General features: G+C 43.1%; 1 protein-coding gene across 6 annotated transcripts in view; it reads right to left on the bottom strand.

Annotated features, from left to right (window-relative positions):
- LOC147012075 (caskin-1-like) overlaps positions 1-25,140 on the bottom strand; it is a 274,888-nt gene that overhangs the window by 151,648 nt on the left and 98,100 nt on the right. Inside the window, exon 1 of one of the 6 annotated variants that reach the window (XM_085858228.1) lies at positions 5,031-5,076. The exons of the other annotated variants lie outside the window; for them this stretch is intronic. Coding sequence (XP_085714354.1) covers positions 5,031-5,061 — 31 coding nt within the window. The 5' untranslated portion in view covers positions 5,062-5,076. Of the gene's footprint in view, positions 1-5,030; positions 5,077-25,140 lie in introns of those variants that run through there. 6 annotated transcript variants of the gene reach the window in all.

Below are 25,140 nucleotides of genomic sequence, written 5' to 3' on the forward strand. Positions count from 1 at the left end.
CCCATAATCAACACCATAATGGAATTATAATCTCAGCATACATCAAGGCCGAACTGTTCTCAAACTATTTAATATAAGATTGTAAAGTTGGCTTTATTCTGGCCACACTACCTAAGATGTGCTCTTTCTGCTAACTCAGCGATTAATGGATTTTATTAACCTCACTAAAAAGGTCAGGAGTAGTATTACTTGACATCACCCGAACATTCATCACAATCTGGATCTCAGCCCTGGCCATTAAACTTTCTACCAATGCCATCCAGGGTCCTTCTCCTTGACTGCTTGGTGGAATTTCTTCATGCTCATAAAGCAATTATGCAGATCCCTCGATGGTGTCCTTCCTCCTGCTCTAGCCTTGGAGGCTCGTGACCCACAATGAAGTAAGTGGTCCTTGGACCTATTCTGTCACTGGTATCTTCTTCTTCTATACTAATAAAAGGCAATGTGTGTGTGTGTGTGTGTGTGTGTGTGTGTGTTGCTTTTGTTGCCTGCTATCTCCACACGTGTGTGAGTTTCAGGAAGTGAAACAGAGACCTGCCAGCTCTCTGTTTCAGGAAGTGAAACAGAGACCTGCTAGGTCTCAAAGTGTGTGTGTGTGTGTGTGTGTGTGTGTGAGTGTGTGTGTGTGTGTGTGTGTGTGTGTGTGTGTGTGTGTGTGTGTGTGTGTGTGTGTGTGTGTGTGTGTGTGTGTGTGTGTGTGTGTGTGTGTGTGTGTGTGTGTGTGTGTGTGTGTGTGTGTGTGTGTGTGTGTGTGTGTGTGTGTGTGTGTGTGTGTGTGTGTGTGTGTGTGTGTGTGTGTGTGTGTGTGTGTGTGTGTGTGTGTGTGTGTGTGTTGTTGATTGGGATGTACATATGTGGGTTTCAGAATGTGGAATGGAGCCCTCCCAGGGTGGGCTCAAAGTATCCATCTTCGTTTGGGTAAGGGGGCACGGTTCACGGACCAAGCTGTGAAGTTTTCTGTTCTCAAAGATTTGTGTCGAGGGCTCTCTTCAGGATCGTTACTGAAATCCGGACAGCTTCCAACTGTAGTTTGTTTGCAGTAATATTCCCAGGGATGGTTTTTAATATCTCTGCGAGGTTCTTCGTCTTCATTCCCGTAAGGTTCTTCATCCTCACTGGTACATCTTTAGCATTATTCAGCTTTCAGGATTTTTTCACTTCATTCTTGAAGTCTTGGTATGTGGTCATTTTCTTGATTTCTGCATCGTTTAGTCCAAAATCACTGATATTAACACCTCACTTAGGCCTAAGTCACATTTGCTCAACGGCGAGGATACGGAGGCCGTACGCTCTCTGAATTGACAGAAACGTGCGGCGGCCGCAGAGTTTCTGCGGTGGCCTCAGGGTGGCCCGACGCCGTTTGGCTATATTTTACAGGCCGTAAGGTCGCCGTGGAATTATAACGCAGAGTTATAACTTTTTTCATTTCTACATTCGCCGTAGCAATTCGACAAGCCGAAACAAAAGAAATGGTTAAAAAAAATTAACCCATTCGTTACCGTCCGTCTGGCCGCACGTTCGCCTTAGGGCCCCCTGCGGTTGCCTTGCGAGCACCTTGAGGCAACCTTGTGTCTGCCTTGAAAATTATATGGCCACCGCAGGGCCCCCTTAAGGTCACCGTGCGACATCAAATCAAAGACCGTACGGCAACCCCACGTTTTCAGTCTCCACAATTTATAAATACGCCGTGCGGCTCCCCGAAAAATAAAAACATATGTGACTGCTACATTGTGTGGCCGTGGAAATACTGCCGCCACCGTATAATTGCTAATGGCCATAGATTTTGGAGACCCCTACGGCCGCCGTGGCAAATGTGACTGAGGCCTAAATACGCCGTGCGGCTCCCCGAAAAATAAAAACATATGTGACTGCTACATTGTGTGACCGTGGAAATACTGCGGCCGCCGTATAATTGCTAGTGGCTGCACACTTTGGAGACCCCACGGCCACCATGGCAAATGTGACCTTGGCCTTAGCAATGCCTTCTTTTTTTTGTACCTAAGTATGATATCTGGTTGCAATGCTTTGTTTTCGATGTACATGCCTGATGGGATCATTAGGTCATACGTGAGCGGTTGGTACGTCAATGTTTTCAATTCCCATCGTGTGCTGCCTTTTTGGCTGCTAGTTGCATCATTGGTTAGGGGCGCAGCTTTGGCTCTGATGCAGTGCCCCTATTACCAGCACACTGATACTAATTTTGCCAACCTCCGAAGGATGACAGGCTGAGTCAACCCCCTGGTGTTAATTCAGTGGAAATACGGGGCTCGAACTCAGGACCCTAGGATCCCAAGCCACCATCCTAACCGCTAAGCCAACACCAGGCTCAATGTTTTCAGTGATTGCTTTTGGTTCATTTTCCCACAAATTTTCTGGAACTAGAATATCAAAGTTTTTGCAGATGTGCCAGCGGATTACTTTACAAACTATTGTGTCGTTGTGTGTGCAGCTGTTCTGACATTTGAAATTTTTTTTTCGTGTTCAGTCATTATGCGTCATATTCCCTTTACTAATCCCACCTCCACCCTTCACCTGTCTTTTTTGTTTTCTTCCTTCCCCCCAGAGTGGGGCAACTTAGCATAACAATTGTGCATTTTGTGAGGAAAGCACCAAATTTGGCACACTAGTGGCCTATCATATTATGAACAGATTTGGATATTGGGCCATTTCAAAATTTTTGATGGCAGTGGAAAATGGCCGCCATAGCCATCAGCGGCTGAATTTGAGATGGCCCAATATCCAAATCTGTTCATAATATATTAGGCGACTAGTGTGCCAAATTTGGTGCTTTCATCACAAAATGCACAATTGTTATGCTATATTTAGCGAAGTTGCCCCACTACCACCCTTCTCTCTCACTCTGTCCCCTCTTCGCTCCCACCTCCTAATAAAATGCAGCACTCTCTTCCCACACCTGTCGCCCTCTCACTGTCTCTGCCTGCGTGTGTGTGTGTGTGTGTATCACACACACACACACACACACAATCCCCTCCCTCCCACAGTGAATAACAACATTTAGTGAGGTGTCTTGGTCTCTTGGTCTCTTGGTCTCTTTCTCTTTCTCTTTCTCTTTCTCTTTCTCTTTCTCTTTCTCTTTCTCTTTCTCTTTCTCTTTCTCTTTCTCTTTCTCTTTCTCTTTCTCTTTCTCTTTCTCTTTCTCTTTCTCTTCTCTTCTCTTTCTCTTTCTCTCTCTTTCTCTCTCTCTCTCTCTCTCTCTCTCTCTCTCTCTCTCTCTCTCTCTCTCTCTCTCTCTCTCTCTCTCTCTCTCTCTCTCTCTCCTTTTCCCTCCCCCCCTTCCCTTTATTGTCCATGTCAGCGAAGCGATGGGTTGTATTTGCCAGTAGATTAATAATCTTTCAGCTTTTTTTGGAAAATCCTCAATATCACCTTACAGATTACTCTGTGCCAGAAAGTCTTTCACTGACGACATTCAAGCTGCAGGGCCACATCTTTGTCCAATGCTCTGGAGAAAATAAGAAAATAGTCAATCACCTGCAATATCTGTCAATAAATGCTTTCAAGTCCCACACACTCATGAAAAAAAACATGTGGTTAACCCTCCAATTTGCATCTGCAATCAACTTCTGGCAGTGGTAAAGTCTTTGGACCTTATTGGACAAATAATCTGCTATGATCTTTCCTTAGCTATTCATGCATCTAAGCTTGCCTCCAGGACAGAGGATAGTCTGAATTCTCTGCAGAGAAAAGTCATTCCTTGACCACTATCAGCTCCTAATTGTATACAAGGTTTACATGCATAATGCCATGGAGTGTGACTCTCCTCTGTGGGCTTGGGGCATCAGATCTCACCTTGTATGACTGGAAACTATGGAATCCAAAGCCCAGCACAAAATTTAGCAGGATGCTGAAAGTGCAGACCCTGTTACTCTCTCACCATAGACAGGATGTGGTATAGCGTTCACCACCTCATATCTATTTAGTCTTGCCCCCTGCCCTCTCAGCCATTTCTCTCTCAAATGCCCAACCTGGTCTTCCTTACTGAGCCAGTAATCCATACCTGTTGTCCTACCAACCTGCCAAAAATTTGACTAACTGCTCATCTACACTCTTTCGTCCAAATTAAATTGCATCCCAGTGTCTGTTCAGTCATGTTCTTCCATCCATCCATCCATTGGGACCATACTCTGTGCAGAGCGTTGGTGCTGCCGAAGCAGTCTCCTTGGCTATTGGGCACAATCCTGGATGGGTTGCCACTCTAACAGTAAACACTGCATACCAGCAAACTGGCACTCATTTTGCCAACCTCAGAAGGATGACAGGCAGTCAAACCCACCTGGTATTAGTTCAACAGCCAAGTGGGATTTGAACTCAGAATCCTTGGATCCCAAGCCCACCACCACCCATTAAGCCAACAACAAGAATATGTTCTTCCACTCACATCTTTAAGATCATGAGCAGAGATATATTGTGACATCTTCTATTCCTATTCCTGATCTCTTTTCTCACTCGTCTCCCCAGCTCACCTGCACTTTTCCCACACTTGCCCTGTTTGTCATCTCTTCCTGTCCGCTCACATGTCCATTGTAAAACTTATCCCCTCTATTCTCTTGTCATGTCGGTATGCCCCTACTTATCACGTTTCCTGTCTGTCCGTTCCTTGCCAAATTATCCGTCCCTTGTCTGCAAGTTCCACTCTGCTCCATTGTTGATGTGTCAGTTTCTCACCACTCTGTTGTCAACTCATCCATGAGCCATGATCTCTTAGTAATAATAAAAAATATTCTGGACACTGGACGTTCAATATAATATACAGCAATATTACGAATATGAAGTGATAAATGAATCTGCAAACATTTATGCTGGTACCTTTACAGCCCAAACCCATCGTAAACCGTACTTATCGAGAATCAACGTTGGAAGATTCGAAAATTTGCACAATATACAACAAAATGAAAAACACATTGCCAACAACCTAAGCTCAGAAACATAATGAATCCATCACAATTCGTGATCAACGAAATTAAGATGCACAGGAAAGCAAAGTAGAATGCGAACAGGAGCTTACAAACCTGAACCGGAGCATACACATGCGTTACCCATCACGATGTCAGGTAGGGTGGGGAAATGACAGGAGAGGAGAGAAAAGAAGAGAGGAGGGGAGAGGAGAGGAGACCAGCAATATGTGAGAATCTACCGGCAATGCAACTGACGGTTCGAATGACTGTGGCAAAAGGAAGATGTAAAATCGGCAATGAGGATCACATATCGATCTGCTGGGTGCTTACAATTTAACTCTTGCATTGCTGCTCACTGGTGAATACAAGTACCCTTAAGAAACGAACTGTGAGCATGTTTTTGGTGCTGTGCAACAATATAATTGTTAGAATAACACTCTTGTTTTATCTATTATCTGGAAATAGATTTATTTTTCACCTCTTTATGGTGACTGTAACATGCATGTATAAAAGTTCTTGGCATGTCCAATAATTAGCCGGCTGTTATGGGTGAACACAAAAATGGTTTTGACAAAATTTGCTCGAAAAGACCAAATGGCGATGAAATACAATATTATCGTGTTTTACAGAGATAACAAAAATTTCAAGCTGTTTAAAAGCAGGTTTCGTTTCTTTCTCAGGACCTGCTCCGAACGTCCTCCAGTGACGTTTGGCATTCTGCGCAGCGCTGCGGACTGCGGTGCAGACAGAGCATCGAGAATCTAGACAAAATGCCAGCACACTGCAGCCACACTCTGCGACCGCGTATGCTTTCAACACACAAAAACCATCGACGGGAGATATGTGATGATGACCGTGCGGGTTGCATGGTTTGACGAAACATTATATCAAAAAGGAGCTAGCCATTGTGCCATTGTGTCTCACTGAAAATCCCAGGCAGGTGGGTTGTGCACAGAAAATACAGGTATATATATATATATATATATATATATATATATATATATATATATATATATATATATATATATATATATATATATATATATATATATATATATATATATATATATATATATATATATATATAACAGCATGGCATTTCTCTAGCCTTTTATTCTGCAAATCCAAGCACTTTGCAGGCGTGAAAGCGGATCGCGATAAAATTTGAGCTTATTAAACTTACGAGTGCAAAAATTTATTCATACGACCTTTTAGAAAATTTCTTAAAAGGAAAAAACAATAAACAATACAAAAAAAACAATACAAAATGGTCTTCCGAACAAAACCAGGAGCTGAGAATGCAAGCCCAAGGCATTTTTTGCATTATAATATTCACACATCCGGAGCCCAATCACTCAAAAATCCTGATTTTACTGAGCAACGAGCTTCGAATTTTTGAAGTTATATCGGTCTTCGTCTGCGTTGAAATGTCTTTTTTCTGATTGCAGTCTACATAATACTTCTGAAAAAAAAAAGTCAGAAAAATACCACCTGCCCTGTTGTGCAGTCCCTTTCCGTTATTCCAATCTATCCCCAACTCTTCCCTCAACCTTCCAACCTCTTCACCAACTCTTGTATTCCTCTCCTCTTCTCTTATATTGATTCAATTCAATCTTCACAAAATACAACGTACTCTTCCTTTTTGAAAATACACCAATACCCTCAATCCCCCCAAATGTTATTGTTGTTTTTTTAATGCAAGCAAGCAAGCAAAAATATGCTGAAATTGATTTGTGTTTGTTGAAAACACAAAAGTGTTTGGTCTCCACAATTCTTGATTTCACTGTTACTATTACAGAACCCTTGTTTTTGATTCAGAACTTAAAATAACCTTTTAAATCAGAAAATAAAAATAAATGGCATTGATAAAATTATTGACACCCTTGACTTCATATTTGGTAGCACAGACTTTGGACAAAATAACTGCAGTCAAGCTCTTCCTATAGCCATGAATGAGCTTCCTCTACCTCTCTACTGGCCGTTTCGCCAAGCACTCTTCTTGTGCAAACGACTCTAGTTCTCCCAGATTTGAAGGGTGCTTCTCCCAAATGTTGTTTTCAGATCTCCCAACAGGTGTTCAATGGGATTTAGATCTGGACTCATTGCTGGCCACTTCAGAACAGTCCAGAATTTTGTCTTGAACTATTCCTGGGTGCTTTTTGAAGTGTGCTTGGGGTCATTGTCCTGCTGCAAGACCCATGACCTTCGATGTAGACCCAGCTTTCTGACACTGGGTTGAACATTGCACTCCAAAATGCCTTGGTAATCTCCTGATGCCATGCACACACACATTCAAGGCAGCCAGTGCCAGAGGCAGCACAGCAACCCCAAAACATCACTGAATCTCCTCCATGTTGGACTGTAGGGAAGGTGTTCTTTTCTTTGAAGGCTTCATTTTGTTTTCTGTAAACAGAGATGACGTGCTTCACCAAAAAGCTCCAATTTGGTCTCATCTATCAGGAGCAGCTAGGGCCTGCTCTCGAGAGGGTCTTATCACTACACCCCCTGTGGTGTTTAATAGTGGACATGGATGTCCCCACAGGGGGAAGACCCTCTCGAGAGCAGGCCCTAGCTGCTCCTATGGTCGGCAGCGACTGTCCTGGAAGCAGTGGGGAAAAGAGAGCGGTACTTGTATATGTGGAAGAATTGTGTTGCTCAGCCAGTGAGTTACCCAGGTAGCTCAGATGGCAGAGTGTTCGCATGGTTTGCCAAAGGACCTGGGTTTGATTCCTAGTCTAGGCCTGTAATTTTTCCACATATATTTATGATGTTCGATACTGCTTATTTCTAATTTGGGATTATTTATTTACTGATATACTTAAGAAATACTAGTACCTGGCCGTACGTGCAAAAAAAATAAATAAATAAAAACTTTCAAACCACGAGCCAGAAACAACCACACAGGCCATTCCTTCGCTCTCGCGTGCCTGTACGTGCAACCCCCCCTCCCCCCCCAAAAAAAACTTCCAAACCGCGATCCAGAAACAACCACAGGCCGTTCCTTCGCTCTCGTAAACGACGACTGGATTGGGGCATTGTGTTTATCTATAATGCACATAAGAAATCGAGAAATTATTAGAATACATTAAGTCATCACTATCCGGAAGTAGTGCGTGCCCGTACGGAATGTTCACATGCATTCCACGAATTATCGCTTACATTGAAGTAACAACTGCTGTGATACTTCCACACACAGAGTTAATTAAAATCAAGTTTACCTCCCTGTCTTTGCTTGCCATGACATTCGCTGCCACTGACCATTGCCAATCCTACGCCATGGTAACTAAGGCACCGATTGATCCCCATCGTAACCGGCACGGCACGTGACGTCATCGTCGGCCGGCTGCGCACCAGCCTACACGAAATCAAGTCCTCACTGTCCGGAAGTTCGCATATCGCAGTTACGATTATTTGCAATTTAGTTTTAAAGGCCAATTATTCAAGTAGCGCCAACGTATTTTGCCTTTTCGCAATGTCATCGCAAGGAAAAACACAAAGAGAAGAGAAGAGGAAAAAAAAACGTACGTGCAAAAAAAAACAAAAAAAAAAACTTTCAAACAATCATTCAGTCTGTTCCTTCGCTCTCGTAAACGACGACTGGATTGGGGCATTGTGTTTATCTCGTATGGAATAGGCAAAGCCGAGAAGCGAACGGAGAATTCTTCTTACATTCGATGCTGCAATTCCCGGTTACTTTGACCTGGATTCGGGATCAGCGATCAAATAATGTAAATCACGATTAAAAATTATTTTTTGATGATGCGGGAGATATCTTTATTACAAAATTAGGTAGACTTAAAACTGCGAGAGTATTTACTCTCTAGTTTTGTTGTTAATTTTTTAGTCATAAAGGAAAGGTGTGATTGGGTATACTATAGATCAAATTAATTATTTGTGCATTTCTATAGCCGTGATAACACTACTGCATATATCCTCAACATTACCTTCACAACAACTTCACCGCCTCGAACAGGATCTCATCTGAAAAAAAAAATCCTCAACAATACCTTCACAACGACAACTACACCGCCGAGAACAGGATCTCATCTAAAAAAATTAATATTACCTCAATATTATACCTCAACAACATTACCTTCACAACAACTACACCGCCCAGAACAGGATCTCATCTGATAAAAAAAGAAATTCCTCAACAATACCTTCACAACGACAACTACACCGCCGAGAACAGGATCTCATCCAAAAAAATTAATATTACCTCAATATTATACCTCAACAACATTACCTTCACAACAACTACACTGCCAAGAACAGGATCTCATCTAAAAAATTAATATTACCTCAATATTATACCTCAACAACATTACCTTCACAACAACTACACCGCCAAGAACAGGATCTCATCTAAAAAAATTAATATTACCTCAACATTACGTTCACAACAACGACACCACCAAGAACAGGATCTCATCTAAAAAAATTAATATTACCTCAATATTATACCTCAACAACATTACCTTCACAACAACTACACCGCCAAGAACAGGATCTCATCTAAAAAAATTAATATTACCTCAACATTACCTTCACAACAACAACTACACCGCCGAGAACAGGATCTCATCTAAAAAAAATTAATATTACCTCAATATTATACCTCAACAACATTACCTTCACAACAACTACACCACCAAGAACAGGATCTCATCTAAAAAAATTAATATTACCTCAACATTATACCTCAACAACATTACCTTCACAACAACAACTATACCGCCTAGAACAGGATCTCATCTGAAAAAAAAATCCTCAACATTACCTTCACAACGACAACTTCACCGCCTGGAACAGGATCTCATCTAAAAAAAAAATAATATTACCTCAACATGACCTTCACAACAACTACACCACCGAGAACAGGATCTCATCTAAAAAAATTAATATTACCTCAACATTACCTTCACAACAACACCGCCTAGAACAGGATCTCATCTAAAAAAAATAAACACCAGAAGCGAACGTAGTATTCTTCTTGCATTCACTTCTGACTTTACCTATAACTTATTCACAACTGTATACGCAATTTCCAGTTACTTTGGCCTGGATTCGGGATCAGCGATCAAATAATGTAAATCACGATTAAAAATTATTTTTTGATGATGCGGGAGATATCTTTATGAAAATCAGTGGAGGAAATACACACCATGTCTGATATTTGGGTCTTTCATGTTTCCGACGATGCCTTTATCTCCCGGCATGCATCATTCCCCATGACAAAAACCGGAAACAAAAAAAAAAAACAGAAGCAAAAGAGTCATCGCCAACGACATGGATTCCAAATTGCCAGGGTATTGTGTTGTTGTTTCCTATTCTCTCATGAGCACACGTTAAGTATGAAGCTCATGACGTTCGCTATAAATGCGCATAAGAAATCGAGAAATTATTAGAATGCACTTAGTCATCATTATCCGGAAGTCCGTACGTTGTAACCCGTAATGGGGAACGCGGCTGAGGTTCTCTTCCCCATTGGCCACGCCTACGCAGCAACGTGTCTTGTCATTGGTTGGTAAATAAATGGCCATAACTTAGGAAGCACTTATCCAATTAATATCAAACCTTGAAAAGGCACATCTTCAGGTCCCCAGCAATATACCTGGATCGGACCAGTGGTTGTCAAGAAACAGCGGTCTCTCGGTCTGTCTCTCTCTCCCTCACACACACACACACACACACACACACACACACACACACACACACACACACACACACACACACACACACACACACACACACACACACACACTGCTGGAATTATAGATAGATGAAGAGACAAGGTGTCTTTATCTCCCACACCCAATCCCCCTTTAACAATGTGGTTTCACCACAATGTAAGGGTGCTTCGAATTTAACCTCAACTCTGGTTTGTACTTGTAATCAAGTTGGCTATGTCCACTACACAAACAATGCTTCCATGCACTTGGTATTCTCTTGTTTCAGACATTTGCCCCATCATTGTGGAAGCTTTGTCTGTCCTCCAAAGATAAATTTTTTTTAGGACATGTGCAGAGCTACTTTTGGACATCATTCTTAATAGCCTCAACCTTCCAAAACTCCTCCACTCTTCCCAACCAGTGCTCTTCAAGATGGATGTCCTTGACAGGCAAGAATCATTGTATTGTGCAACGAATCACCTGTAAATGTCAACTGGATTGATGTTTTCATTGACCATAAGTTTCATAATCACTCATTGTTTCATGTTTGTTTACTTACTTGCCACCATCTTGATTTTTTGTGCATTATGGGCACTTGGTTATCAACATTGTAAAGACAAATTATCCTTAAAATTATCTTTACATTCCAAGTTGGTCTCCAAAGCCAGTCCAACCACCCAGAATCGAGCCATAAATGGACTTCCTCTCTCATGTGCAATCTATCCAGAGCACAACTGAACCTTTATATATAAAAGGAGCCGTGTGTACGTGTGTGTGTGTGTGCGTGCGTGCGTGCGTGCGTGTGTGTGTGTGTGTGTGTGTGTGTGTGTGTGTGTGTGTGTGTGTGTGTGTGTGTGTGTGTGTGTGTGTGTGTGTGTGTGTGTGTGTGTGTGTGTGTGTGTGTGTGTGTGTGTGTGTGTGTGTGTGTGTGAGACACATTCACCCAATGGGTAATGTGCCAGTTTCCTGCAAAGGCCTTCACCGCAGCTTCTGAACGAGGGAAATGCAGAGTCGTGAGACAAATAACACTGACAAAATGTGGATTTAATAGCGCATACTTCACATTGTGTTGAGGGAATCGTTTCTCAATTTTTCCTTGAATACCACAGGGACCAACATTACAAAATAAAAAATGTTAACACAAAATCGATTTCTCTGAACTCTCTTTATACCTCCTCCACCAAAGGTGGATGGAGGTTATGTTTTTACCCCTGTCTGTCTGTTTGTTTGTGAACAGGACGTCTCAAAAATATGTGGACGGATTCGGACGAAATTTGTTGGACAGCTTGAGTATGTGACATGGACGAAAGGATTACATTTTCCTGAAGATCCGAATCTGGAAAAGAGAATCTTCACCACTGAGAGAATGGGCTAAACCAATATACAGCAAGATATCTCAAAAAAGTTATGAACGGATTTGAACGAAACTTGGTGGACACGTTGTGTGTGTGGCAAGGACCAATTGATTTGATTTTGGTGAAGATCCGGATAAAATAATTTTAAAAGTGATTCTTCACCATTGAGAGCTAGCTTGGGCCAAAAACGATATATCGTACAGTATAGCACGGTATTTCAAAAGTGTTACGGATGGATTTGGACGAAACTTGGTGGATGAGTTGGATAGGTGGCAAGAAAGAACAAGCCGATTGATTTTGGCGTCAGTCCAGATGTAAATCTGGCCGATCAGTGGGATACAGAATGTCCCTGCCTGGCAGTGAAACAAAATTTGGAATAACTCCAAACAGGAAACTTGCTGTTTGTAAGAACGTTATAAAGGACACAAAAGAACAGGCATGAAGAACTAATGTAAGTGCTAAATAAGATGATGTAAGACACTGCATCAACGGTGGTGAATTCTGGAATTAATTTATATCACTTTCACAATCTTTATTTTATTTTAATTTAATTACTGTATATACCTGAACACTGTAGAACACAAATTGCTTTCTTGTCACTTCCAAAACCCTTCTGTTTCGCAGTACTTGGACATGTGAATTTTTTTTTTTTTAATCTTTTAAATCATCATTTTATTAAAACTAGAATATATGACCCGTCACTTCGCTGATGGAAATACCAGTCTTTTATATGATGGCTAATCAATAGGGCAAGAAGAAAAAGGATTCCTGGGAGTGTGGGGATAACCAGCGCACAAGTTAGCATTTGCAGTTTTGCCACGTGTGCTCATGTACCCATAAAAATAAAGTTCTTTCATCACAAACCTTCCTAGGAGTTCCCTGAATCCGCAGTAGTTCGATTTATTGAAATCCATTAATCCGTTCTCATGTTACAACACGACAAGCACACAGACAAATAGACAGACACACACAGCTCCTATTATAATAGATATTGAAGTATATACTAGAACACTGCATGGGGTATCATGTTCTATGAACTCTCCAGTTGTTGTCATTGATTAGTCCCACTCAGTTCTGCTCAAACATGCCCGAAGCACGGAGATAGCCGATCGATCTCCTGGGAGTGACCCAGAGATCCCTCACCTCTAAGATGTGATCTTGCCTTCGTGGAGCCTGGACTGCCAGTCTTCCTTTATGTGTTTTATTGTGTGTGGGGCAGCCTGGCAGAGGTTTCAGGTGTCCTCAGTGGTATCGTCGAGTCTATATTTAAAGCTGTGGGTGGTGTCCACAGTGGAGGTGTGAGGGGTGAACCCAATCACACCTTCGGACTAATTTTTCTGTGTCGTCAATGTGTGATGGTTTTGTGTCCAAGATACTGTTGGGGCCCAGGTTATTAATTGCATTTATGGTGATGTGGGTATGTTTGTGTTTGGGTAGTCATCATTGATCGGTGTGGGGATGTTTGGTCGGATGTCGTTTTAGTGTGTTTGTGGTGTAATAATAATGTGTGAAGGTGTCTGTGGGTGCTTGGACATATAGTGGCACAGGTGATTAGGGTTGACACTTGCAGCTGCAGGGAAACTGCACACCTCTCATGTCCAAGTGGTCTTTGATGTATGTATGTATGTATGTATGTATGTATGTATGTATGTATGTATGTATGTATGTATGTATGTATGTATGTATGTATATATATATATATATATATATATATATATATATATATATATATATATATATGGGGCTGCAAAAGTAAGTATACAGTAAGGATTGTGGTGAATTAACGTGAATCGAGGGACATGACGCGGGATCACATGTTGTGCGTCTCGCGTATAAGGGGAGGTCTCTCTGCGGCACGAGTGATTGTCCCCGGGGCATTGCTATTGACATCGGCTGTCCACTTGATGCTCGTTAACTGAAGGTGCTCATTGACTGGTGAGAATGGAGATTATATCGAACTCCGTGCTTACGCGGATTTAGTCTGCAATGGTTAACTGCACATGTATACGTTTCTGCTTATGTACTCCTAGCTGAACCTGTATTTCCTGGTGTGCCCACAGAAGCGGCTCCAATCAAATGGAATAAAGCCTAAACTCTGAAGGTTCATCTCTCGCTTTCATTTCAATTTATTCCATTTGATTTTCTCGGCTCTCTCAACCAAAGATGGACAAGATCTACAAACCAGAGAGGTTCGACGCAGACCCGAACGCGACTGACGCAGAAATGAAATGGTCACATTGGTTCTGCTCCTTCTCACACTATCTGACCATCATCGCGGAGGGAGCTGACAAATTTGCCGCTCTCGTGAATCATGTCTCGCCCGGCGTGTACAGGCTCTTCTCGGGGTGCGACACTTACGAGCAGCGATCGAGGTGCTGCAAGCGCCCACGTGAAGCCCAAGAACGAGGTATACATACGACATCTTCTCAACACACGCAAGCAAGCAGCCGGGGAGACAATCGATCAGTTCCTGCAAGCTCTGAATCAGCTGGGAAAAGACTGCAGCTTCCGGGCGGTAAGCGCCGAGGAACACCGAAAGGAAGCCACACGGGAGGCATTCATCCAAGGACTCAGATCAGCCCACATACGGCAACGCTTACTAGAGAAAGCGCAACCCACTCTTGACAAGGTAGTCGATCAGGCTCGAGCGATGGATACGGCTCAGCAGCAATCTGAGTCATTTGGGACACCGATGCTGCTCATGAACGCTGCTACGATGGGAACCCAAGGAACCCCACTGGCACAGACACAGCCAGACATGAGGGATGGAGAAACACCCGAGGAGCCGGATACCCAGACCTCGTCAAACTCCTCAGCAACTGCTCCGGTCGGTAAATGCTTCTTTTGTGGGTACAAAAGGCATCCTCGTCAAAAATGTCCCGCCAGAGATGCCACATGCATGAATTGCGACAAGAAAGGGCATTATGCCAGGGTATGTAAATCTACTCTAAGGAGGAATAAACCCACTTCTGCGGCTCTCTACTCGCAAAATAAATTGACTGCAGCCTCCCCGGGGAATCTATCCAAGGCTATCATCAACGTGCGAATTAACGGGCATATGGCTGAGGCACTGATTGATACCGGTAGCTCTGAAAGTTTCGTCAACAGCTCGCTAGTGAAGGGCAGGAAATGGGTAATCCACCCGACTGACAATACGGTATGCATGGCCGCCACCTCACTACAATCCCGCGTACGAGGGTACTGCAATGTTGAATTGGACGTAAAAGGGTACACGCATCGGGATGTAAAGGTGCTGGTGCTTCGTGATTTGTGCGCAGACGTAATTCTGGGTCATAATGTCCTCAAGCAGCACACGAGCGTCGAAATACCCTTTGGAGGAAGCAAGCCTCGCCTAATTTTAAATGCGCTGACCACCGCGGAGGTGACGTCCCCCCAGCTGTTCGCTAATCCTGTCGCCGGTCTGCAAACCGATAGCGATCAAATCGCGGCGATATACCACTGCTGACATGAATTTCATCACTTCGGAAACCAAGCGATTACTGGAGGAGGGAATTATAGAACCGAGCGATTCGCCATGGCGCGCACAGGTGTTAGTAACCAGCAGTCAGAACCATAAGAAACGGATGGTTGTCGATTATTCCCAAACGGTCAATCGCTTCACCCAACTCGACGCCTACCCCCTGCCGCGCATAGATGAGATGGTCGAACGCGTGGCCAATTATAAGGTATTCAGTACCATCGACTTGCGAAGCGCCTATCATCAAATTCCCATCCGAGAGGAAGACAAACCGTACACTGCATTTCAGGCAGGGCGGCGCCTCTACCAGTTCAGAAGGATACCATTCGGTGTCACGAATGGAGTAGCTTGCTTCCAACGGGTTATGGACGACATCATCTCAGATGAAAACCTCGAAGACACTTTTGTTTACGTGGATAATGTCACAGTGTGCGGTAGGGATCAGAGGGAACATGATAGGAATCTGGACAGATTCTTGAGCATTGCTGGAAAATATAATCTGACTCTCAACTACGAGAAATGCGTATTCTCGGCAAGGTCAATTGACCTTCTCGGCTACACAATAGCCGACGGCACAATTAAGCCTGATCCTGAGCGATTGCGCACGCTCCGTGAGCTTCCACCACCTCAGGACTTGCAAACAATGCGCCGGGTGATCGGGATGTTAAGCTTACTATGCAAGATGGATTTCGCAATACTCCGAGAAAATACATCCCCTAGTGCATTGCAAAAACTTTCCACCAGATGCCGCTGTCGTAAAAGCTTTCCACGATCTCAAGGATGATATCAGTAAGTCCGTGGTTTTATCGATCGATAGCTCGGTGCCCTTCGTGGTGGAAACCGACGCTTCAAATCACGCCATAGCTGCAACACTTAATCAGTCTGGGCGGCCGGTCGCTTTCTTCTCGAGAACTCTCTCTAGAAGCGAGCAGAGACACTCGGCAATAGAGAAGGAGGCGTACGCCATCGTCGAAGCGCTGCGTAAATGGAGACATTATTTACTGGGAAACCACTTCACGCTCGTTACGGACCAACGATCCGTGGCTTTCATGTTTGATGGGAAAAATAACGGGAAAATTAAGAATGAAAAAATTATGAGATGGCGGATAGACCTAGCCTGCTACAGGTACGACATTGTTTACCGGCCCGGGAAGGAAAACCCTGCTGCAGATACCTTCTCCCAGGTCTACAGTTCGGCAACAATCAGTCAGGCTTTGCAAGACCTCCATGTGTCTCTGTGCCACCCAGGGGTAACCAGGATGGCACATTAAATCGTACGCAGACAAAATCTTCCCTATTCTGTTGAAGATATTAAACAAATGAATGCTTCATGCCCTGTTTGTGCTGAACTAAAACCCAGATTCTATGGCGCGGCTTCTGGCAGACTGATCAAGGCTACTTCCCCCTTCGAGAGACTAAACATCGACTTCAAAGGGCCCCTGCCCACCGAGACAGACAACAGATACATATTCACCGTTGTTGATGAATATTCAAGGTTCCCTTTCGCGTTTCCGTGCTCGGATATGACCTCGGGCACTGTCGTAAAATGTCTCTCTGACCTCTTCGCTATGTTTGGGAGACCTTCGTACATACATTCAGACAGAGGGCCGTGTTTCATGTCGGCCGGGCTAAAACAATTCCTATTAGAGCACGGCATAGCAACTAGTCGAACGACGGGTTACAACCCACAGGGAAACGGGCAGGTGGAACGGTATAATGGAGTAATTTGGAAAGCCGTAACTCTGGCGCTGAAATTGAGAGGACTGGGCCCCGAGCGATGGGAGGTTACTCTTCCTGACGCTCTGAATTCCATACGCTCTTTGCTCTGCACGTCCACAAATGCCACTCCTCACGAACGTATGTTTACTCACCAACGACGTTATGTTGACGGTCAAACGGTGCCCAACTGGCTGACCCACCCCGGTACAGTGTTCATGAAACGCCCGGTACGACAAAGCAAGTATGAACCGCTGGTGGAGGGGGTCGAACTCATTGACACTAATCCAGAGTATGCTCATGTCAGGCTCCCGGATGGCAGGGAGACCACTGTGTCGGTTCGCCATCTGGCTCCCTCAGGTACTCCTCCCGCCGGTACACCACCTCCTGGCACTCCTCCTTCTGACATTTCCCCCCCAGGAACTCCGCCAGGCGACGGGGCTGCCGCGTTCCACCCGAGAGCGATCGAGGAGTCATCCCCGGCACAAGTCGAGGCTCACCAAGAGGATCGGGAGTCTCCCTCAAGTGAAACTGCCATTTACTCCCGGAGAGGTCGACGAATAAGGCCCCCTCAACGACTCAATCTGTAAAGGGGATTATCGGCATTCTCGCTGCTCATGCTCCTATATGCCCATTATATCATATATCGATGCTCATTTCCATGCTCCTACAACTCAAAATAATCACTGCTTGGCATGTATGCTTCTGTAGATCAATTAGTCCGCGTTGCTTGAAATGTATACTCCTATAGTGCTAAAGCAATCATGGTGTGTAAGATGGGCCCCTAGTTACATTTTAAAGGTGGGGAGAATGTGGTGAATTAACGTGAATCGAGGGACATGACGCGGGATCACATGTTGTGCGTCTCGCGTATAAGGGGAGGTCTCTCTGCGGCACGAGTGATTGTCCCGGGGCATTGCTATTGACATCGGCTGTCCACTTGATGCTCGTTAACTGAAGGTGCTCATTGACTGGTGAGAATGGAGATTATATCGAACTCCGTGCTTACGCGGATTTAGTCTGCAATGGTTAACTGCACATGTATACGTTTCTGCTTATGTACTCCTAGCTGAACCTGTATTTCCTGGTGTGCCCACAGAAGCGGCTCCAATCAAATGGAATAAAGCCTAAACTCTGAAGGTTCATCTCTCGCTTTCATTTCAAGGATTATACCAGTATTATAATAGTGGTGCTAGGATTCATTTAATACTAGAATTCATTAAAATATGTTTATTATTGGTATGTTATTATTGATATGCTTGTATAATCAATAAAATACGTTTTGTGCGCACGTTTTGTTTTTCATTACTGTATACCTACTTTTGCAGCCCCCTGTATATATATGTATATATTGTTGTGGATTCTTGCGAGCCGGCATAGTTAATGACTGATCTAATGTCCTGTTTGTGTATTAGTGATGTTGTTTCTTTGTGGTGTCCCAAGTCGGTGCCTGTGAGTGCCCTAAGTGTGTTCAGCCTGGGTGTGCATGGTTTTTTTCATGTTTGTGATGTGACCTGATAATGACACAGATGTGTTAAAAGTAACACTGAGTATTTTTGTTTGGTGTGTGTGTGTGGGATAGGGATGTTGTTCAGTGGGATGTGTGGTGCAGCACTATGTTCCTTGGTGTAATTTGTTGAAAGAGTGATTGCTGATTTTGAGGGGCTACTTTTAATCTGTTGATGGTGAGCCAGATTTGTAGGGTGCTGAGGAAGGGTTGAAGCTCTGCTGTGGCTCTGTTGATTTTGCTATGGGTAGAGGTCGTGGTTATATCGTCCGCATATGAGGCTATTTGCATGTTCTTGGGTGGTTGTGGAATGTCAAGCATGAACAGATTAAAGAGTGTGGGGGAGAGGACTATGCCTTGAGGGACCCCGTTAGGAAAGTATTGTGTGTGTAATGGCTTGCTGTTAAAAATTACGTACGACTTTGCATGATGGGTAGTTGGCAAGCCAGCGATTGGTGGTGTTGTGCATGTTTGTGTTGAGAATTTTGGGTTGGTGTCAAACGCTTTGCTGATGTCTATTGCAATGAGAATAGTGTGTTTTGGTGGTTTTTCTACGGTGGTCATCAAAGGTGCTTTGTGTGAGGGTTGTGAGGAGAGTGGTAGTGGAGTGGTTTGGTCGAATTTGTGCTGGGTGTGTGAGAGTGGGATGTGAGGGTTTGTGAGTGCGAGTATTAGGCGTTCTGTAACTTTGCAGGATGTGCATTGTAATGCGATGGGTCAGTCGGAGGCTGCTTTGATGGGTTCTTTCTTTGGTTTAATGAGGGTAATGAGTTTGTCTAGTTTTCAAATTTGGGAATTCTTGAATGTTCGTCGGAGAAGTTGCTTATATTTGCGAGGGCTGACATGCCGTGTAGTCCAAGGTGTTTTAAATGCAAAGTGGAAGACGGTGGTGAAGTTATGTGGTGTCTTGTGTGATATCTGTGTATCTAATCGACTTGTGTACGCATCTATGTGGTTAGGTTTCCACCTCTGGCATTCGGTCTGTCTGCACGTATCAGTGTAGTTTGGAATGGTTGGTGTTTGGTTTTTCTGGTTTAATTTAGTTTCTTGTATGATGGCTAAGTGAATGGTGTTTGTGAGAATGAAGTGTCTTTAAGAGCAGGTTGCGGGTCACCAAACATGTTCTGAAAATTTATCAATACGATTATAATATGTGCATTAAATAGTTTGATGCAAACTAATGTGGTTGCTTAACTATTGGGAAAATTAATGAAATTTAACTCCGAAGTTGTTATTTCTTGAGGCTGTTGGAAAAAAACATCCGTGTGCCATATATGGATGGTGACGTCACATTCTCCAAAACAAAGCGGACGCTCACTTGCTCATTGAAGAAGTGTGCAGTTCTTTCGCTTTTTTTGAGCTTGCAACTGTCTATATTATCATTTTTTATTTTGAATAATTGTAGAACAAAGTTATTTGGATATTTGTACATCATTCCTCGCACGTGTGTCATGTTTTGCGAAAATGGCTGGAAAACGGGTAATCGCTCCCACCGATTCCCTAAGGAATCAAACATTCGCCGGCAGTGGAGAAGATTTGTACAAACAAAACGGGCAAATTTTCCCCCAAAGAAAACGGGTAAATAGGACCCTTTGGATAGACTTGTCATTTGTGGTGACCTTTTCACAGCCGAGGATTACGAAGGCATAAACACATCTGATCACCACTCTGTGAATATGAGTTGTTGGTTGACAAGTTCTCCAGATACTGCTCTGTCACATAATCAATTGTTGAGTTTAAGTGAGAAAAACCTTGACATGTATTCTTAAAGAGTACATAGAAAAACACATAAATAAACTTTCTGAAAAACACAAGCTTGAAAAAATTTCTCAACAAATCAACTTATTGTTGATTAAATTACTTTTTTTTAACAGCATCAGCAAATTGGGCTATTTCATTTCAATTGTGACCAGAGTTGGTGTCAAAGCCACCCAATGCTCGCCTGTTTATACATTTATCGTTTTTAAAAGACGAGTCCAATAATTAATATTTTTTATAATTCTCTAACAATTTTTTTTGGTGGGGAGGGGTTGGAAACCGCTTAAAGCATGTAGAAATGCAAAAAAAAAAATATTTTCTCAATTTTTTTTGGGGGGGGGGGAGGCTTGGAAACCGCTTAAAGCATGTAGAAATGCAAAAAAAAAAATATTTTCTCTTAATTCTTTTTTGGGGGGGAGACCAAGTCCAAAATCTAATGGCATGATCCTTGGAGCAAACCTAACCCCCCCTCCCCCACCAAGTTTCGTCGAAATCCTAATCACTTCAAACATGTAGAAATGCAAAAAAAAGAAATCGAAATTTTATTGAAAAAAGTTGCAAAAACATTTTTTTTCTCCAACAATTTTTTTTTGGGGGGGGTGTTGGAAATCACTTGAAACATGTAGAAATGCAAAAAAAAAAATTTCTCTCAATTTTTTTTTTTGGGGGGGTTGGAAATCACTTAAAACATGTAGAAATGCAAAAAAAAAATTCTCTAACAATTTTATTTGGGGGGGGGGTAAGTCCAAAATCTAATGGCATGATCGTTGGACCATACCTAACCCCCCCACCAAGTTTCGTCGAAATCCGTCGAGGAGTTTTTCCATAATACAAAAAAAATTAACATTTTCACGCTCACGCCGGGGTATCGCTATAGCTCTCTGTTCTTCGAACAGGCGAGCTAAAAAAATTGATCAATTCTCCACTTTTTTTTCTAAATTTGGTAGAATATTTCCCAATGAGGCGAAACATGTTTTGGTATTTATATGCCACAACAGTCTCTTGAAAGTTGGGGTTTGTTCTAACTGTTAACTTTAGCTGGGGTCAAGCTCAGCTGTCAGAAAGACTTCAACGCCAAGGCTACGGTGTATAATATATTTGGGTCCATTATTGATTCATTCTATTTCTGACTCGAGTGATTAGAGGGTTAAAATTATTAAATCAAGTCAAACGAATCAAACTTTACATTATTTTATGCATTGAACAAGAAAATGAAAATCTACAAACCAATCTGTCTGGTGGAGTCTGTCAGTGCGAACTGCCGGGCAGTCAGTCCTGCCACTTGTACACAAAATAGGCCGTTTTCTGGCACTTGCAAGTGGCTCAAATTTATATGGCTCAGGGCCAGAAACTCCATAGTATAAATTCCCATCATCCTTCGACTCGTCCTCGGCAACATCAGAATGAAAACACTCATTTTCATCGCCGCTGAAATCACTCCCTGATTCGCCTCTCGCCATTGTTCACACGCTGTTTCCGAATGTTCACGAAGTTTTCGGAGAACGTGACGTCATAGCATCTTCGGTAAATTCCGGTCTGTTTTTCGATCACTGACAAAAGTTTTGACTCAAAGTTAATTTTAGCATATTTTGAGTTTCAAATGTAAGAAAATAATTGCCCAACGATTATTAATGCGATTACAACCTTCAAATCACGTGAAGTCATCAGCGACCCAAAACCTGCTCTTTAAGTTGCATGGCCTTGCCGATGAGGCCATCTGTGTTGTATTGGAGGATAATAAGGAAATGTGTGCGTTTTTGTGGTTGAGGTGGTTGGTTGTGTGCAGGTGGTAGTGGTGTAAGGGGTGGAAGTGATGAGGGTGGTGGTAATGTGTATGAGACATGTATAGGTGCATCGTTATTTGTGTCTGAGCTTGAATTTTGCTGAAAGCTGTGCAGGTCCATGTTATTGGATGTGTGTAATCTGATTGTTTACTGAGAGGTACAGGTGAGATGGAACCATTCAGCGCACCTTGTGTAGCAGACGGAACCTCCTCTGTCCCTGAAGCTGGTGTTAAGTGTTTTACATGTTGGGCAAATGTATATCGTGGTGGGCCGGGGTTAGTTTATATGCCTCCGGATAGCTCGAAGTAGGAGAAGGGGAAGACTGCCAGAGGAAAGTCACTCCACAAAGAGAGAGAAAAAAAACTTTTGTTGCATATATATGATGCATTTGAGAGTGTAATGTGTCATGATTTGAGTGTTTGTGTGTGAGGGGTTGCTGTAGAAGAATGAGAGGGAGTGAACCGATCGACGCTCTGACCGTGGCTACGCTGCCCCGAAGAATCTGGACAGCAGAGAATATTTGGCCTGACATTGTGGGTTGGGGCGTCCCAATCACTGCAAAGAGGCGTCCCCAATAGTTGCTTCCACATCGTTGTTGTTGTTGTTTCTGTTGTGGTGGCTGTGGTGATGTTGTTTGTGTGCTCCTTCCGCATGCTTTTCAATTTTTCTATTGCTTTGAGAAGTATTACTATACTGTACATACTTTCGTGTGCTACTTCGGTGTACTTTATTTCCTAAGGGTTCCTGCTGTTTTTTAGGCATTAGGGGGTGGGGGGGAGTGGATGGACGGACACTTCTCTTGGTAATATATGCCAGCACCAGAACCCTGCCATGTTAAAAAGCTGTTAAAAGCAACCCTGCCATGCTACTCACTTAAACCCCACATGCTCCAGCATGAAGAGAGTAAACTGTGATGTAGACTAATGAAGGCCTGGTTAACTACCTCCTTTCTAATGGACGCATAGTGGTATAGCACTTTGGAGCACATCAGAAGGCATCAGCACAGTTGCCCCTATTCAATTGTTGATGAATAATCCCTACATGATGCACTTGGGAAGAAAAGCCATGTGTGTCTGCCAGTATCCTGTTCAATTTCAAACCAATGTGTTTATATTATTGCAAATAAAAACTGTGGGAATCATGCAATTATAATGTTATGAACAAGCTTCCAAGAAGAGAATACGAAGACATTGGCACAAAAAAGGGAGCCAGGTTACTCCTAATTCCTACTTCATCAATACAAGTATGTCAACTCCTCCACTACCCCTATCCCATCCCACACCCTTTAAATATCGCATAAAAATGTGGACTAAAATAGACCTGAGTGCATCCGTTTTGTATTAAATGTCAAACGTAACTTGGACATTCTTTTAGATATCGGATAATTATAATGCTGGACCGTTCCTCCCCACTCCCCTGCTCACCCTCCATTACCCTTCAATAATGTGAACAACTTGTTCTCGATCTCAATGCTTTATACCGATAGTACTCGTACATAGCCATATTTATAGACATCAGTAAATGCAGCGTCTTCAGCTATTCAGGCCAGAATCAAGCTTCTCATCATTTCTATTGATACCCACAAGAGCATATCCAAATCCGAAGAATTTTGGGGGACCACTGCGCGGTATACGTTTTTGGTAAACATCGATCCTTCATGTCCACAGCATAGACTGCTAGACTGAGTTACGTTAATGAACCGAATGCAGCCTGATGCAGGTGGCATCAGCTCCAATTATCGACAACATGCATGCAAGACCATGCGGTAGGTAAATTATCCGGAGAAGAGGGTGCGGTGACCGGTGGGAAAGGGAGGGTCAAGACGTGAGAAGTTTTGCATGGTGAAACCTTTGGCGGCAGCGATTTTGGTGTCATGGGGTATCCTACATGATTAATCACAGACAGGACATAGAGGAACATTAATGCAGTGACCATTTTTATAAATGCCAATCTGAATTCCTGATGCTCACCCTGGCTGGCCTTTTCGTTCAAATGGAACCATAGCAACGTACCTAGTAATCCCATGGTTCCTCAATGAGCTATTTCAATGGCTAAATATTTTCCCCTCTAACGGCCTGCTGTGTTTATGTCCCTTGCAATAATTATTACAGCAATCTTCCTCATGGTGGCATATGCCAGTTGCGTACAAATTAATAATGGTGTTGTCCAAAATCCAATCAAGCAGTTGCAAGAGGCACTGGAAAAAGGAGGATTTCCTGTTGAAAAACAATTTCTCAGATGCTGTTAAAAGGATCATGGTGAAAGTGAATAAGTGGGAAGGAGGAGGTGGAGGACGAGGTGTATATCATTTCTTAGCACTGCCCACCTCCTCACTGCCTGCACAGACAAGTGGGTGACTGTTAGACAATGTTGGACAAACAAGCAAGTTGGACGATCCCAAAAGGCGACAACAACTCCGTTTCTGTTTTTACGATTCATAACAATGAAGCAATAAATTGATGGAAATGAATGGCCATCTATTAATTACAATGCAAACACAGCAGAATTTTTGATTTTCCTTGAATGCTACATGCATGCCCATGCCCCTTCCTTCCCCTCATTTCCATTTAATCAAAACTCCTCTTCCATCTCTCCTCATTCCACCTACACTCGGCAACCCTCACTTTCCCTCATATCCAACACCCTTTCCTTCCCTTTGTTTCTCCCATATTTGAATTTCTTCAATTTGGCGACTTCCCCCTCCAAATACAACAGCTGGCATCTCACAAGATCGACCAATTTAAGATTATTGGGACAGCTTAGAGGTCTGATTATTTCACAAACATACAGAAGAAGAGGATTGAACTAAACCTGATATATCATATTTACCGCCAATGAAAGTGGACGGAGGTTATGTTTTCATCCTTGTCTGTCTGTGAGCAGGATATTTCAAAAAGTTGTGGATGGATTCGGACAAAACCTGGTGGACAGGTTGAGTGTGTGACAAGGACCAA

Source organism: Eptatretus burgeri, chromosome 15 (genome assembly GCF_056783735.1).
Source record: "Eptatretus burgeri isolate ZD-2024b chromosome 15, Ebu_testis_v1, whole genome shotgun sequence".
Lineage (NCBI taxonomy): Eukaryota > Metazoa > Chordata > Myxini > Myxiniformes > Myxinidae > Eptatretus > Eptatretus burgeri.